The sequence below is a fragment of the Lonchura striata genome, chromosome 12, assembly GCF_050655825.1.
Source record: "Lonchura striata isolate lonStrDom1 chromosome 12, ASM5065582v1, whole genome shotgun sequence".
In the NCBI taxonomy this organism is placed as follows: domain Eukaryota; kingdom Metazoa; phylum Chordata; class Aves; order Passeriformes; family Estrildidae; genus Lonchura; species Lonchura striata.
The window spans coordinates 8,996,697-9,013,598 of NC_140714.1; the positions used below are offsets into that span (position 1 = coordinate 8,996,697).

At 42.0% G+C, this 16,902-nt stretch overlaps 1 protein-coding gene across 1 annotated transcript in view; it reads right to left on the reverse strand.

Annotated features, from left to right (window-relative positions):
- PRKAR2A (protein kinase cAMP-dependent type II regulatory subunit alpha) overlaps nt 1–7,206 on the reverse strand; it is a 57,484-nt gene extending 50,278 nt beyond the window's left edge. The window contains exon 1 of the mRNA XM_021531009.4: nt 6,758–7,206. Within this exon, the coding sequence (XP_021386684.1) occupies nt 6,758–7,007 (250 nt within the window). The 5' untranslated portion in view covers nt 7,008–7,206. The remainder of the gene's footprint in view (nt 1–6,757) is intronic.
- Between the last annotated feature and the right edge of the window lie 9,696 nt (nt 7,207–16,902).

Sequence of the window (16,902 nt, forward strand, 5' to 3'; positions counted from 1 at the left end):
ACATGAATCAAAGAATCTTGATGTATCAAAAACCACCAAACAATTGTTACATACCAAAGAAGCACTGATGCAAAGACAGGCACGGAACACAAAGAACCATAACTAAAGGAATCTAAAGGACCATTACAGAGGAAGGAGTAACATCCCTCTAAAAGAGGAACCAGTACGTTTGTCGAGTTATATTTATTAGTGTCTCCCTCTTCTTTCACAAGAAAATATGAATGATCATTCATGAAGCTGAAAACGTTACTGAAGCCAGTGGGAAACATTCATAGCTCATCTTGGCTACATTTCCAGTCTTCATTTGAATAATGAGCAACTGCTCTGTCAGACATTAACGTTTTTAATGACTGACTGGTGAATAGCTTGAAGTGAGCTTGTTCTCTGCTGTCTCCTCCTCTTCCCCGAGATCTCCATTGTTCTATTTTAGGTAAGAGGATACAAGAAAACTTCAGTATTAGCATGAGGGGAAAACTGACAGAATTGTCTCAGAATTCTAGTATTAGTTTATGAAATGAACAAAAAATAGCAGATTTTAATTGAAGCTAATGTTCGGTACAATATCTAGCACTGATATACAAAATCTTCCTTTAGTTTAATTTTAGAACCATCTAGAAAAATACAATTTCAGAAGTTTCATACAACTTCTTTTACAATAAACTTCTTTAACATGGAAACACAGGCTTTTAAGAATTCAACTGTTATTTATAATATTTATAATTGGTTGGCTAGTTACCAACTTCATAGTTATACTCTTTTAGAAGCTAGTACACAGAGTAACTGCAGAATACCAACAGAGCAGAAACAGTCAAGAATTTATCTGTACAGTTAAAGCAACTATCTAAAGCTCTTTCAGAAAATAACAAGCTTAAGAGTTACGTGAAAAGTTACTGGTATGCAACAGACTACACGTATATATTTAAAGGAAATTTTAAACAAACAAAAAAAATACTGCATGCTTCCTCACATTTTAGGGCATACTGATCACTTAAAGCAGAGCAATTATGTCAAGCCACTAACTACAAACTGAAGTAAAAGAGGGTATCTTTCTCAAGAGATTGTAAGGAATAGCTAATAGATGGTACAGGAATATTAACAGTGCTGAGGACAAAACATTACAAATAACTCTAAGTGTACTACGTAAAAATTGCAAGAGATTTAGCTTTGATAATTAATATAGAAGTTCGTCCTTCCTGATGTAAACCAACATACATTTAGCAATATCCAGGGATATCTGAATTTCAGTCAACCCATTTTACGTCTCTGTTTCTCAGCCAGTCAGCACCTTTATCTCTTTGCTTCATACTTCTGGTTCTTTTACTATCTCAGGTAAGGACATATTACAGACACATTCTCATTAAATTTCCTTTGTACAGAAGACTACTGATGAAACAGTAGTTTCCTTCAAGCCCCACTGAGCTATAATTGCTGGCTTCTACATTATTCAGTTCCAAAAATTCCAAGTCTAATCTTGTAATACAGTAATTGCAACCTTAAGAACAAATGCTGAAAAGCAATTTTATTGTGATAAACAAATACAGAAACAAAAAGGCCTCCAGTGAAAAAAAAAAAAAACAACAAACATTTACATGCTCTGTCCAAGCAACTAAAAAGAAGGAAAATCAGTCTTCCTTAATACTTAGTTTATCTTCAAAATTCCCCCATGAGAACAAGATAAACAGAGGGAGTGAAGTTCCATTAGTACTAACAGCAGCTACTCTACTTAATCCTTCAGATTTAAGTCATGAAGAACCGCCTCTGTAAAAGCAAAGACATGTGCAAGTATAGCAGCTGCACAACAGTAGTCCTTCACATTTTTTATGCTAAGCACATTCAAGATACTGTGCTGCCAAAAATTAATATAATTAGAAAATTAAATGCAGAGATATATTCCTCTTAAAACACAGATGCATCACTAATACTTTGCTTTACAACCAATTTCATGTCATTGGTGGAGATCAAAGAATAAATAAAACTCTAAAGCTTCTCCTATACCTTCTGGTCACTAGGCCTGTTTGAACATACCTTTTAGAACATTGAGCAAGAATGTGCATTTCTTTTCTTTGTATACCAAATTCAAAGGTTTAATGCAGTCAGAGAATAGAATTGTTTAAGGTGGAAAAGACCATTAAGATCACTAAAGCTAACCATTAGCCCAGCTTTTTCCTCTACCTCCCTAAAAACCTAGAGACTACTTAAGAAGAGCATAAAACACCTTTGTTATAACCACTATTTTAAAAAAGCTTTGCAGAACTAGTAATTATCACATTATGAGAGTGCTCACTGTGCTACCTAGATTTTAAATACAGTAGCTACTCTTTGGACTGAATTTGTATTGCACATTTGAAAAGAGCTACTGTGCTTTCCTGCCAGTTAATTAACAGTTAAGGATGAAGTGGGTAAGTGAAAGCACTAGTAAAAAGTTCAAAGTACTTTAATTTTAAAGATGGTAACTCACAGCAACATGGGCATTGAATCTGATTTACATCTGAAAACTTGACCAGAATTTTTCAAAAGGTCAGCTATTCTTCTTATGCTATACTGCAAAAGTTTTAACATCATCCAACTCCTTTAATTCAATAAATTTCATTGAATTATTTCAGGGAAACAGCAAGAAGTTATGCCTCACCTGTGAATTGATGTAAGCAGAACATAAATGCATTGTGATTGATATAACAGTGATCAGTTCAGAATAAGAAAGCATAAGCAAATGTCTCTTAAAAATAAGAAGATAAGCAATCTAAAACAGGTTTAATTTAATACCAAGTGTTTCCATTAACAGTTAAAAAGTTAAATATTTCAAAAGTGCAGTGAACTCTTATTCTGTACCACATTCAAGATCTAACAATGTAAACCAGCATTTCTCTACTCCCTTCTGTCCAGATATTCTACTGATGTTTTAAAGATGACATTTAGCAAATCCTCGAATTTTAATTGAGAAGGTCAGTGCAGAGATAAAGAATCTTTTCACCTGTCCATCCAGATCCATATGCACCATTTCCCTTCACAACAAGTCAGCATACCGAAAAGGATTATTTCAAAAGCAAAATATTAAGAAGGGCTCTCTTTTGCTCAGGGAGCAGCTGAAAAGCTCATCATCTTTCTTTCAATATCAAGGCAAAATCCTAAGAAAGAAAAATTTTATTTGCAATAAAATACTTGTAATTAGTTGAAACATTCGAGTTGCTTAAATTAGTGTAACCCCAAAAATATTTCAGTCCCATTGTTAGTTATACTTCATACCCCCAAAAACACATACAGGTGGTTTTATTGTTACAAAAATTAAGACAAAGCAGGAAGTTCACAGTGCAGCACTTTGCACCTTAGTGCAACTGCCCCAAAGGACAGGGAAGCAGAGCCTCTGCCCTCCTTCAGGTGTGCTCTGCAACAGGAGGTTTCCCAAAGCAGTAATCCAAACAGTGAACAGACTATTTCTGTGGCATTCATTTCAGTCTTAACACATCCATTCAGAGCCTGCTTGTTAGAAGTACAAGCGTCATGGTCAAGGACCCACTTTAAGAATAAATATCAGTCCTTGGTTACGTTCTCAGGCTGATTTTTGAAGGTCTTGCTTTGCACCTTTCCCAACGCTCCCAACATCCTCAATTTTGCAGTTATACCAAACAAATAAAGGCTCTGAGGAAAGTGTTGTATCTCTTAAATTATCTGCCACAGCCCAATGGATAACTCTTTCTGGGGGCTCCCCCACAACTACCATCATTTTATTTTCACACATGCCTTACAGTGCACTCTGACGAACAGCACATCCTGACGTCCTTTGATCACATGTACAAGAACAGTTAAAATGAAGGATGAAACTCCAGGGGGGTCAGACAGGAAACATAAACCCGGAAATAATTTCCTAAGTATCACCTAAGAGTGTTCATCCTGAGAGAATAAAAGTTTTTTGGTTTTTTTTTTTTTTTTTGTAGCCTAGCTAGTTTCAGTGACTTTTAACACATGGATGGAGTTCCACTATGGCATCACTCTGACTACTTGAAGACATTTGCCACAAAGCTTCCACCAAAGGCCAGGACCTCCTTCTGACTTATTCTTGCTTCTATTACCATATGCACTCAGCATACAAAAAGCCCCACATAACTTATCTGAAATGTTATCTCAGTCTGAGTGTGCAGATGCAGCCTAGCGACACACACAGATTTAATACTGGGCCAGACACACACACACAAAGATAAGCACATTATTTCTAAAGATCTTTCCTACTGCCAACATATACAGTACGGGTAATTATTTAAACTAGCTTTAAGCTTCCTTAACATCATAACTTAGAAAAACAACAGCTCAATTTCATCTTTTTATTTATAAACAGATATGGAAACATGTTTAAAAGATCCATTTGACCTGTCACAGCAACTCAAAGGTAACAAAGCATAACCTAGGAAAGCACAGTGAAATTCACTGAAGTCTTTCCTAAACTGCCTAAGATGGAAAACTGCAGTCTTTATAAACAGCATTCTGGTCCATCCAATGGGATTACTGGAGTCTCTCATTTCCCTATCTCCATATCTTCTTTAAATACTAAGTAGATATAAGCACCCAGGATCTTGTCTTCCACAAGGCACAAGTATTGTCCTACTTATGACAATGATCAGGTATGAGAACCTCTAATTTAAAATTTTTCATTGATAGAGACAACATTAAAACAGAAATCTAATTAACACATAGCCATGGTTGACTGTCATTGTTAACCAATGCAAGAAAGAATAATTTTCCTGACCCTCCAGAGGGATCCTCACCTGCTGCCACAGAGAACATGGCACTGTTCCTGGGAAACCACAAGGGGGGAACAGCATGGGTTTACAGATAGGAAGCAAAACAGCATTACTGACAGTGGCACTTGCACAAAGGGCTCTACTACAAGAAGTGACAGTGCCCAGCCTTGTTAATTTAATTTTCTCTCTGACTAAGATAGAAAGATGATAAGCAGAAACATGAAGCAATGGAACCACCCTTCTGCTTAGGACAGCCTCGCTGTGTAAAGTTGCATCTGAAAAGCTGTAGGGCACCATTAAATTTTTATGTCTTTATCTGGAAACATTTAACTTCAGAGGATCCCTCCAGCTGCAGCTGCAACATTCAGAAAGAAAATTTTACACTTACTTCCCTAAAGATAGTATTTCAAACCCCAAATTGAGGTAAACTGATCACAAAATAGCCAAACTGCACCCAAAGACATTAGACTTTCTGGTGGAGTGGGTTTTTTTTGTTTGGTTCTGTTAGCTGGGATTTTTTTGGGGGGTTTGGGCTCCATTTTTTTAAGGAAAATATTAAATACAAAGACATTGTACATTTTTAAGAATTACATTGAACTATCTACTGATTTTTTTCCAATGTGAAGTTTAATTTTAAAATATATTCTGCAAGAAACTTTAACTTCTTTGAAAATACTGCTGACGTGGTTGCAGGGCAAAAAATCAGTTGTAGTTTCCATAAATCTGTGTTCATATTTGAACATTCCCTTAAATTCAATTCAGTCACCACCAGTGCCCATATCTTCACCCTTCACCTTTCATCCATTCTTCTTCCTGCCCTAAACAGAACTTCTCTTTCATGAAGAAGGACATCCAAACCCAGACACCAATTGCAAACTGGTTTTCAATTCATTCTGACTCTACATTTCATTCCTGTCCTCTCGCACATTCCATGTCCTGTGTGTCTATTTTCAAGAGTTTAAGATACATTTCACTTTTTAAAGTTCCCAGCCTAAAAGTGCCGCAAAAAAACCCCAAAAAATAGCTGGTGTCTCAATGCTTCCTTAATAAAAACAATTATTTGTTCCATAGCTTAATTTCTTCCTGTTACTCTAAAACTGTTAACCAGGGAGTAGATGTTAAGAGCTCACTGCATCCACAAGGTGACATCCAGTAATTGGTCTAAAAGAGGATCCTCTATCAATAAAAGTCAGAAACCTTTACGTTATAGGTCAAGGGCACAAGACCTTCAAACGAGGGCACGGAAAGTTCAGGGAAAGCACGCCTTTTCTCACCTTTCCCTCCCCTTTAAGTTACCTTCCAATAATGAGAAAGTATTCCTTCCAAAAAATTCTGGGTGTGCCAAGTACCACCATTCACATGCATTTTAAATAACTTCTAACCCTGAGGCTCAATTACAAACACTCTGCATAGCCTAAAACACACAGTATAATTCTGACAGAATAAAAAATTTCAGTATCACATCGCATTTCATTGTCCAGATCCGATTAAGTATCTTTCCCACCATCAAGACTAGCAGTATGAACAGCAATATACAAGTGGCTTTGAATTTTAATATGCTGCTAAACAGCGAAAGTTGTTTCAGTGCGTTTTAATAGCCACTTTAAATACACAACAGCGGCAATAAACCACCCCGCTTTCCGCGAAAAAATCCCAACCACTCCGGTCCACAATGATTTAAAGACAGAAAGGTAAAGATAAGTACAGAAGAGGTTGCACAATAACACATGATCTTCCCTATCACATGCTTGGCAGCGCGCTCGCTGCCCGGCGATCCCCGGTCAGACCCCGGGGCACTCCGGCCGCCCGGGGCAGCGCCGGACACTCGGGCCCAGGGGTCGGGGCCAGGCGGGGCTCCCGGAGCACGCCGGCAGCGCACGGGGAGCGGCGCGGGGCTGCGGGAGCCGGCGCAGCCTGTCCCCCATTCAATCCCTCCTCGCTGCCCGCCCTGCCCAGGGCACGGCGGGGAGGCGGCCCTGGCTGCAGCCCCCGGCCGGACCCCGCGCCCCGGCGCCCGCACTTACGCTCGAAGTCGGAGTCGGACTCGTCGTCACCGCGGTCGGGCTCCTCGTCGCCGTTGGACTCGGTCTGCATGGGCTCCCCGTCGAAGCTGACCACCCTGCGGCCGCCGCCCGCCTCCTGGTCGCGGGCATCCCGCAGGCGGGCGAAGTACTCGGCGGCGAAGCCCAGCAGGTCGGACGGCCGGTGCCGCAGCACCTCCACCGTGTAGCCCTGCAGCAGCTCGGTGAGGCCCGGCGGGATCTCGATGCTCATGGTGCCGGACACCCGGGAGGCCCCCTCGCCTCCCTGCCTGCCTCCCTCCCTCCGTCCGCCCCTCCCCGCGACCGCGGCCGGCGGTGCCGCTGGCGGTGGCGGTGCGGGCTCGGGGCCTCCCAGACGGGCGCGGACCGACTCCCGCCGCTCCGGTCACACGAGCCGCGGGGCGCGGAGGGGAGGGACGGGACGGGGCGGGAGCGGCCCCGCGGCGCAGGCGCGGAGCGGGCGCGGGAGCGGGCGCGGGGCCGCGGCCGCGCGTGCGCGGGGCCGGGGGCGGGGGGGGCTCGTGCGTCACCGCGGGGCGCGGCGGGGCCGGGGCGGGAGCGGGGGAGGCTCGGACGGGACGGGACGGGACGGGACGGGACGGGACGGGTCACTGGGTGCGTGCCTGGATGGTTCCGCTCTCCGGAGAGCTGATGGGCGCCCGCCGTTCCGCGCCCGCCGGAGCCGCTGAAGCCCGGTCCCGGCGGGCTGGGCCGGTGGGAGCGGTGTTGGGAAACCTCCGGGCCAAAGCTGGTGGCGGGATGCCGAGAGTGAAGGGGGTCAGGCCGGCGCCTCCTCGCCGTAGCTGCTGCGGTTTTGCTTTTCTCTGATTTCGCATCAGTGACCCCGTACACTCATTTCTCGTCAGAATCACAGAACAATTAGGTTGGAAAAGACCTCTGAGATCACAGAGTACAGCCTTTGACCAAACACCGTCGTGTCTAGACCGTGACACTGAGTGCCACGTCCCGTCTTTAATCCTTAAACACGTTCAAGGACGGTGACTCCACCACCTCCCTGGGCAGCCTGTTCCAATATCTAGTCATCCTTTCTGTGAAAGAATTCCACCTAATGTCCAGCCTAAACCTCCCCTGGCACAGCTTGAGGCCATGTCCTCTTGTCCTTTTGTGGGTGTCATGAGAGAAGAGACCGATCCCCACCTGGCTACACTCTCAGGTACATCTAGAGAACAATAAGATCCCTCTCGAGCTTCCTTCTCTCTATGCTAAACACCCCCAGCACCCTCAGCTTCTCCTCACCAGATTTGTGTTCCAGACCCTTCCTCAGCTCCATTCCCTTCTTTGGGCTCAGTCCAGCATCTCAGTGTCCTTCCCGAACTGAGGAGCCCAGAACCAGACACAGCGGTCAAGGTGTGGCATCACCAGTGCCAAGGACAGAGGTTCTCCTTCCCCACATGTGAGCATGTGATGGTGTTTCAAAGCTCCCACAGGAGCAGGAGAACGAGGGTTTTTTGACCTTGGTCAGATCCAATCAAACTTCCAATCAAACATTTAGGACCTATGACCCCCAGGTTCTTGTCAGAATTATGTCATTAGAGAACAATTCTTAAGTTAGTGCAAGGTCTTCACACCTTTTGGTAAACACTGAATAGAGCCATGATATAGTCTGAAAGGGTGGCAATAGTATTGTTCTGATAAGAATAAAGCATTACAGATAAGAATTGCAGTAAAATGAAACACAGAATCATAGAATGGTACGGTTTGGGTTGGAAGGAGCCCTAAAGGTCACCTAGTTCCAAACCCTCTGCCATGGTCTGGAACACCTTCCACTAGACCAGGTTGCTCCAAGCCCCATCCAATCTGGCCTTGAAGGCATGGGGCATCCACAGCTCTGCACGACCTGCACCAGTGCCTCATCACCCACACAACTGCTGATATGTGTGAGATTTGGAGATATCCACTTATATGCCATTAAATGCTCTTTATTCAGATTTTTGCTTGTGTTTGTTGTACAAAACCTGTTATCTGTGTGTACAAGGGAGGTTTGGCAGATGCCCAAGGGCTGCATGGAGTGGAGCCATCAGCCCTTAAGGTTTGACGTTGCTGGGAAGCTCATCTTGGGACAAAATAAACCTGTGCAAACATGACTCAAGGAGAATACGGATGTTGGCTTAGTGACACCGCTGCATGTTGTCAGTGTACATATTTTTATTTAATTCTTCTTTTGTTTCAACAATAAAGCAGCAAAAATCAACTCGTTCTCAAAATATAAAATTTCACTTAGAAACCCAGAACTGGCTGAGGCGGTGTACTGTGTGTTTTGGTTTTGTTTGCTCGTGTGCCAGAGAATCCCCTCACTCATCCAGATGGCTCTCACTGGATAGAGGCAGCCTGTTCATCGCTGCTGCACCACACCCAGTGCCTCTCCTGGTGGTTCTCACCGAGGGAGGCCGGTTGCAAATCTCATGGCACATAAAAGTGTTCTTTGTAATACAGCTCCCATATTTGCATGTGGAGTAAGATTACATTATGCATCCATATAAAGTGAAAAAAAAAATTTAAAAAGCACAGAAGGTAGATTTACCACATCTTAGCAATTTATCCAATGATTTTGTATGAAGCTGTTGCTCTTAATTTCTATTATTTTGTACAGCAAGAACAACAGTTGCCCTACTGCCTTTTTCAAAAGATAATTGATACTGATTTTTCATTTGCCATTCCTACCATTACTATCTGTCTGGTGGTCTCAAATATTACAAGAGCACATTTCACTGCTCAATATATGTACTTTAGCTACTGACAAAACTGGTAGAGAGAAAGATTCTGATCAATGAGAGAACTATGGTCAGTTCTCCCACAAAATTAAGATTTCTGATGAGATCTTCCCTTTGCTGGTTGGATGCTGAAGATATTGCTGGTAATGAAGCGGTAAAATGAAATTTTAAAAATTCAGTAAAAATGGTAAAACAAAATAATAGTAACAAGCAATGGCAGGAGGGTTCAAAGGAAGAAAGGGAATGTCTAATTCCAAGGGAATACACTTACTTTTCTTTCCCATTTTTTTGCACAGCAGCCAGCCACCTTATAATTGCCTGCTTTTGGCATTAGTCAGCTCTTGTATTAACTTTTAATGTTTGATAATTTTGTGTCATTTGTGTCTGTGAATATAAATCTGGTTATTTATTAGAAAAACAAAGACATGTTAACAGTAAATACTGTTAAGTCTCTGAAGGGCTACATTGTATTGGCCTTCTGATATTTGTATGTCCACACACAACTAATCAGCTTCAGGGGAAAGTAAAGAGCAGAGCTCTGTTTATTCTCTTCCTGAAGGTCAACGGACAAAATCAAAAGCATCCAAGGTCACACAAAGTGCATTTTCAAGTTGATTTACACCACATTTTATCCTGTTTCCTTATATACCCCTTTTTTTTTTTGTAAATATCAGAACAGAAGGCACAAATATGCGAGAAGCTTGTCGGCGATCGAGTTAATTGTTACAGTGCCTGCTGTGCATACAGAGAGTGCATCATATGCTTTCTTTCTCCCTGAATTAGCATAACTTTTAAAATTATTACTATAATAAGCATTCACATTAAAAGAATGATAGAAAATAAATTAGAAAATGCACTTGCAGCCTTAATTTTATCCTCTTTATAATAACATTTTTAATTCAGGCAGCATGACCAATGCAATTTTTTTCCTCTGGCTTCATGGCATGTTCAGTACCCAGTATGGAGTTAGATAAGACTTGTGTAGCTGATGAAGTTGGTCCCCACAGTATTCCCATCAAAATATATTTATTTCAGTATATAGTTCTCCTAATAATTTCTTAGTGCTGAAAGCTATTCCCATATATACCACGTGTCTGTGCTCCCAAGTGGTGAAGTCTCTTCCCTTTACTCTGCCTGTTCTATCCAGATCTGTGTGACTTTGATGTGTCATTAGTGAAACTGTTGTGGAGCTTCAGTGCTTGTCCTGCTCAGGCAGGAGCTGCAAAGTTGTCAGCAGAAAAAGCAAAATAGTCTGTGTAGTCTTGCACTGGGGAAAAATAATCAGATTAAACTTCCTGACTGGCTCCTTAAAAAGTAAAATAAATCCTTTTATAATGAGTAATAATTCACTTCTCATAAACCTGTCAGCACCAGCCAGAGCTCAGACACTATATAAACATATGTACATCTTGGATTAATTACACTTCCCTTCAAATTCCATACAAGGATCATGCAAGAAAACACTAAATATTCTGATGGCAGTTATTAGTGAACACAGCCTCACGTTTTCCACATCCCCTGGTGCTGAACCCAGTGACCAAGGTTTGCATAGCAGCAAGTTCCAGAAGTTAAATACCTGTTAGATAAAGCAGCACTTCTTTCTCTAAGATCTGGAGCACTCTTCCCAGATTTACCAAATTCTTCCTGCTCCTGGTATTGCAGGATCTGTCAAATTATGTTTCTGCCTGTGTTTTATTTGCTACTTTGTGATTTTTGTAAACCTCAATCTTATCTCAGCCCTCTCAAAATTAAGATCTGCCAGTCCTACTGGTCTCTCCTCCAAAAGCAGCTGCAGCTGCTTCCCCAGGATGACATGAAATGCTCCTTTCTGTAGCTGCTCAGCTTCTCTGTGCCTTTCATGAGCACTGTGTGCAGTTCTGGTCTCCACATCCCAAAATGTGGGCTCACCCTGGTTTTACACAGCAGAAAAATGATTCTGTCTCATTCTCTAATGCTTTTCCATATAATTATGAACTGAATGTATGCAGTCATCATTTTAAGATATAAAGAGATGAAAAAAATCCCACTTCCCTTGCTCTGTTTCTCCCATGGGTGACCACCCTCATTGTAAAAAAAACATGCTGAGTTTTGCATTTTAAGTTTTCTATGTTTAACATTCAAATGTTTTTCTACCCACTGCTTGCTCCTGTTGCTGCAAATGTGTATAAACATCAAATAACTTTGTGCATAATGTACACAAACCTTCTGAGTTTGTATTTTACCAGGAGTAATAGTAACAAACAAGTGATCCTGGGCTTAACAACCAGGCTGTAGAGATCCTTGAACACCATGTGCAAGATGAAGCTGCTTCTCCTGCCTCTCTGTGGTTCCTTCTCAGGAAAGTGCTAAACCTCAGAAACCAAATTTTGGTGGTCTAACCAGTAGGTTTGCTTGTGACAGTAAGCATGATTTAGTATGTATTTTTGTTAGCCTTTAGAGTGAATAGCTTGAGTACTGTGTATTTCAGCAAATCATATGAGACTATCTATCAACAGTACAAAGACAGGAGAAAAAAAGTTAAGTTTTTTTTTTTTAATAAATACATATAAATGCTTGTGTCAGCTTGAAATCTGTTACCTTGACACTACCTTTTGTCCATCAGAAATATTTTGGATAATTCTTAGAAAGATGCCTTGCTGCATTTGTTGATAAATGTCAAAGTATCAAGTTGGGAGAAGCATCTGTATAAATTATCCTATTTTCATTTGTGTCATTTAGCTTATGAACACAGAAAACACTGATTCTGTTGGTAACAACTACAAATTTTCAGGCAGTAGAAAATACCAGCCTTAAAATACCTGATTTTGTAAATCATCTGACTTAGATGTAAAAACAAATACTTCTGACTATCATGTCATACTTGTGATGCAAAATGGCACGTGTTTGAATCTAGATAAAAGTAGTATCTGTGACATAAGACGTGTGGGATGACCGTGTTGTTTAAACTACCCTGAGTAACATTATATAGCAGATGTAGAGTTAATGTTACTCTGAGTAACATTATATAGCAGATGTAGAGTTTATGGTTGCCACGTCAGAGGAGCCCTAAGCAACAGCACTGCTGTGTAAACAGGGGATATTCAAATAAGGACTTAGCTGAGCCCTTGGTTCTCTTGCATACAAAGTGGTAGCTGTACCCATTTTGGTTGTACTTTCGTTTCTGGCCCCAGCACTGAAAACATTACATTAAGACCTTCTCCACAGAGGTTGGTATGAATTCTGGGCAGAGGGAACTGGTGGGAGCAGACCTTTCTGTGTGTCTGTGGTAGCCAGTCACTCACTGGGTAGCCCTGATCCTGCTGGAGGGTTATGTTGGCCTTAGAGTACACAGACATCACTACTAAAAAAAGATGGAAGGTTTTCATATTGCTTTGTTTTAAGAGAAGAAGGAAAATTATCTTCCCTGTGATTTGTTCAAAGACTAATCTGAATCTAAACTATCGATTGCTGTTTGTGTTTTCCAGCAGAACCTGTTCAAACACCAGTTTGTTGATGTTGAGGGGTTTGTTGTACAAAGAGCTCTGAAATTGATTTCTTCCTTGAGCATTTGCTTGAAAATCTGGAATTGTCTTTTGCTGTATGTACAAACTTGTCCCCTCTTCATCTTCTCACATTTCCACCTGACACAGTTCAGGTTATGAGCATTTCTGTACTTGGTCCCAGCCTGCCACTACCCAGACATTTATGGCTTTGTCACTGTTGTTACAGCTTCTGTTTTCTCATCTTCTGTTGTCCCCTTTGTAGACTGAATGTTACTAACCATTTCTCACATTTGGCATTTGCCCATTTGTCCTGTATCTTTACTAGATGCTTGTAAAATAACAATTGCCCTTCCCTCACCTCTGAGGTTTACCCTATATCCACAATCCATCCCTCACCTCATCTTGCTTATCTCACCTGGGGGGACACCTTGAGCCTCCTTCCAGATCTCTGTCTCCTCTTGCAGCACCTGATCTCTCTCTGAGACAGCAGCCACAGCTCCTTTGCTCTTTGGCCATGTTTTTTGGTGTCCACCAGAAGCCATTGACACATTTCACTGTTCCCAGTGTTTGTGTCCTGCCCTTTGGTGTTCACAGACCCATCCCAGGCACAGAAGTGCTGTACACAAACATTGGGCAATACTACAGTGAAGGGCTCATTTTACAGGTAAGTAATTCCAAGTGCTGAAATTGCTGTATTAAATGTAAATTGCAACAGTGAAATGAGCTTTATCCACCAAATCCCCAAATTTTTATATTTCACTCTGAAAACCCTTTTTTTTTTGCTTCATTACAGCTGTTAGCACTTGTTTTAATTAAACTCATAGCGCAGTATAAAGATCAGTTAACCAGTTTTCAGAGAAAATCTGTAAGCAGTTCCTATTCTACTTTACTGTCATTCTTCACATCCTGTGCTTTGGTGTACATTATGAAAATGCTGGTAGAGAATTCTGTATCTCAGGGGAGCATAATGAAGATATGAAACTTCTCACTTCTAGGCTGGTTTTCCAATTCAGTTCAGGTTCTTCAGTTTTATAGAAATATTTGATGTTTGACTGCAGCTTGGATGTCTTCATTCAAGGAAACAGGTGGTCTTATCATCCAAGGCAGAGGATTATAAGGCCACCTCACCATGTCCAGATCCCTCTTTGTCAGTCTCAGCAAAAAATGATTGGTTTGTAGAGCTGTAAAATCCTTGCTGCCTTCAACTATGACTTAAATCACATCTGCATATGAAACTAATCTAATGGGTGTTCCATGTAAAGAGCTTCTCCTGAGGGGGGTTTTGACTTTAATTCCCAAGGCTATCAGCCCAGAAGAGTTGCATTAAGAAAAGAGCAAAAGAAGAACCTGGTTTTAGAGAATGCAGCAGCACTGCCTTTTGTTGCAGTTGCTTTGAAGTGTCTCTCCATTGACATCTAGTGTCCGTACACAAAGATCTTTAGATTCCTCACAGCTGTGCTGGCAATATTTATCTATAAATTGTAAAATATTTTTCTCCTGTGTGCTTATTAAGGGCTCTTGTTGATCATACCAGGTCAGCCACTAGGTGAGACTGACAGTGCAAACACAGCAATCTCCCTACTCCTAACAGTGACATCAGAGACATCCCTGTATGTCTATGTTCTGAATGGCTCCAGGAACCCTTTCAGTGCTTTGCAGTGCAAAAATATTATCCCTTTTTATTTTTTCCTGTAAATACCTGCAAAATATTTTAAATCTGTCTCTTTCCTCAGAGCATACAAGCAATTGTGAACCAGTGAATACTCAATATAGATCTTACAAAGTATTGTACCTTGTAATCAGGCATTTTTCTAATTATATTCAATTTAAAAAGATAGAAGAATTTTCAATGATAGAAATCTCTTGTTTACACTCTATTTTATCACTGAAAGGTACTTAATAAAGAACTGTCTTTATTCTTCAAATGGTGAGAGTTATTTTCATATTTATCTATTTATACTGTAGAAATCCCAAGTTTTTCCAAAACCGTTTGTCATTCTGCTTTTACAAAATCTTGAACAATGGCAGTGAGCAATTAATCATGTCATTACTGTACACTTTGCTCTGTGAGCAGCTCTTCCTTTGCAGTACTTCCTGCTGCTCCTTCAGTCAGCCTGAAGTGCTTCTGTTGGGCTGTGCCAGTCACAGCCACACCATGCTTGGTCCTAGACTGATGTGAAGTCTTTCCCCACTCTGAAAACACCCTGTACGTTCATACTTGGATCATTTCCATTGTTATCTGCTCACAAAGGCAGATTCCAAATAACTTATGTTATGAAAGCTTAACAAGATATGTTGTCCTAATATTTGCATTGCAGCTTCAGGAAAAGACGACTGGTTCAAGGATGCACACCAGACACATCTTCTGTCCGTGATGGACTCTGTGTATCCAGGGGGTTCATGGGCTCCATAATTTTTTGGCAGTGTTTTTATGATTCATCCCTTTCCAGCCTTTCCTCAATGTCTCATAAGCCCTAGGTGAGCTCTCTCTTGAACTGGTGATACCAGGCATTGCAGGGTCCTGTCCTTGTCGGCTGGTGGAAGTTACTAGTGTGAAAATAATAGATCTTTGCCTTGGAACAGCAGGAAACCTGCTGAAAAAGAGCTAGAACAGCCTTGAAATTCTCCTGTGAAAGTCAGAGGAGAGTGAAGAAGTATTTTCCACCATTTCTGGAAAAGGAGCAGTCATCACTTTCTATGGACAGTCGCATATTTTCCCTCTTTGTCCTTTCAGTGTTCTGTTATTTAAAAATGCTCATTTCATTAACTGTCAGAGAGTCTGCGTTGAAAGAACCTGCTGAATCAATACATCCAGAATAAGAATGACAGCATCATTAAGATGTATCCTGCTTGGATTATTCATAATTTAACTATAAAGCAAAAATGTGATCATGAGTAATAAAGGAATGTGACATAAATTATTTCATTCAATGCAGTGCATTAATGCAGGCACTGGCAAAGCTGCTGCAACAGCAGCCAAAGCCTTTAATTGCAACTGCTTATAATTAGGGTTAGAAATAGGAATTTATGCCTGGTTTTGCCTTGATCGTTTGGCCACCCCAACTTTTCATCCCCGACAGGACTCAGTGCTTCCAGCAGCCCCAGATTTTCCCTCCATGGTGTCAACGGGAGGAGGCAGGAGCCAGGAGCATCGCGTTGCTGTGGCAACACATCCCACTTCCCTGGGGATGCCGTTGCCTGGGCGACACCGGGCGGGCAGTGCCGGAGGATCAGATGGACCCGGAGCAGCTGCCCCTGGAAAGAGACAGCTCCAGCCTCAACCAGGGCAGCGTGGGAGCCCAGAGGGTCAGGGCAGGAGAGGCTGAGCCATGCCTGCGGTCCTTCAGCTACTGAGACAAGGCAACGGCCAAAAGGAGCTTCCCATGATCATCTGGTGTGTTCAAATAAGATGGATGGCAGGAAGGCCAATGTCAGGGTTCTGCTGAAGGGAGCAAAATGCTTGGGGCCGCTGTCCTTGGTTCAGGATCGGGACCTGCAAAGATAACACAACATCAGAAGTCACTGTTGCACAATCCGTCTGTGAATGGAGGTGAACTTGTACATTGATTTTAGGGTGGTCCAGTGCTGCTTTTCACTGTGTCACATCCAGTACCCAGCACCACGTAGGCAGCTGATTAAAGATCAATTTACATAGGCAAATGCCTGTGTTACTCCCTCCTGTGTGCCTGCAGGCACTCCAGCCACCAGCCCCAACCCACAGGAAAGCAAGGACAGGATGTCAAGAGCCCCCAGACCCTTTGGCACAAGAGAGGTTTTGGGTATCTGCACCAAACCTTCTGTGGATTTACTGGAGCCCTCTGCATAGCTGCCAGTAAAAGAGGGGGTTCAAAGCTCAGTGCATGGACACCAGCTACGGACACCAGTTATCCACAGCACTTGGAGAGCTATTGGA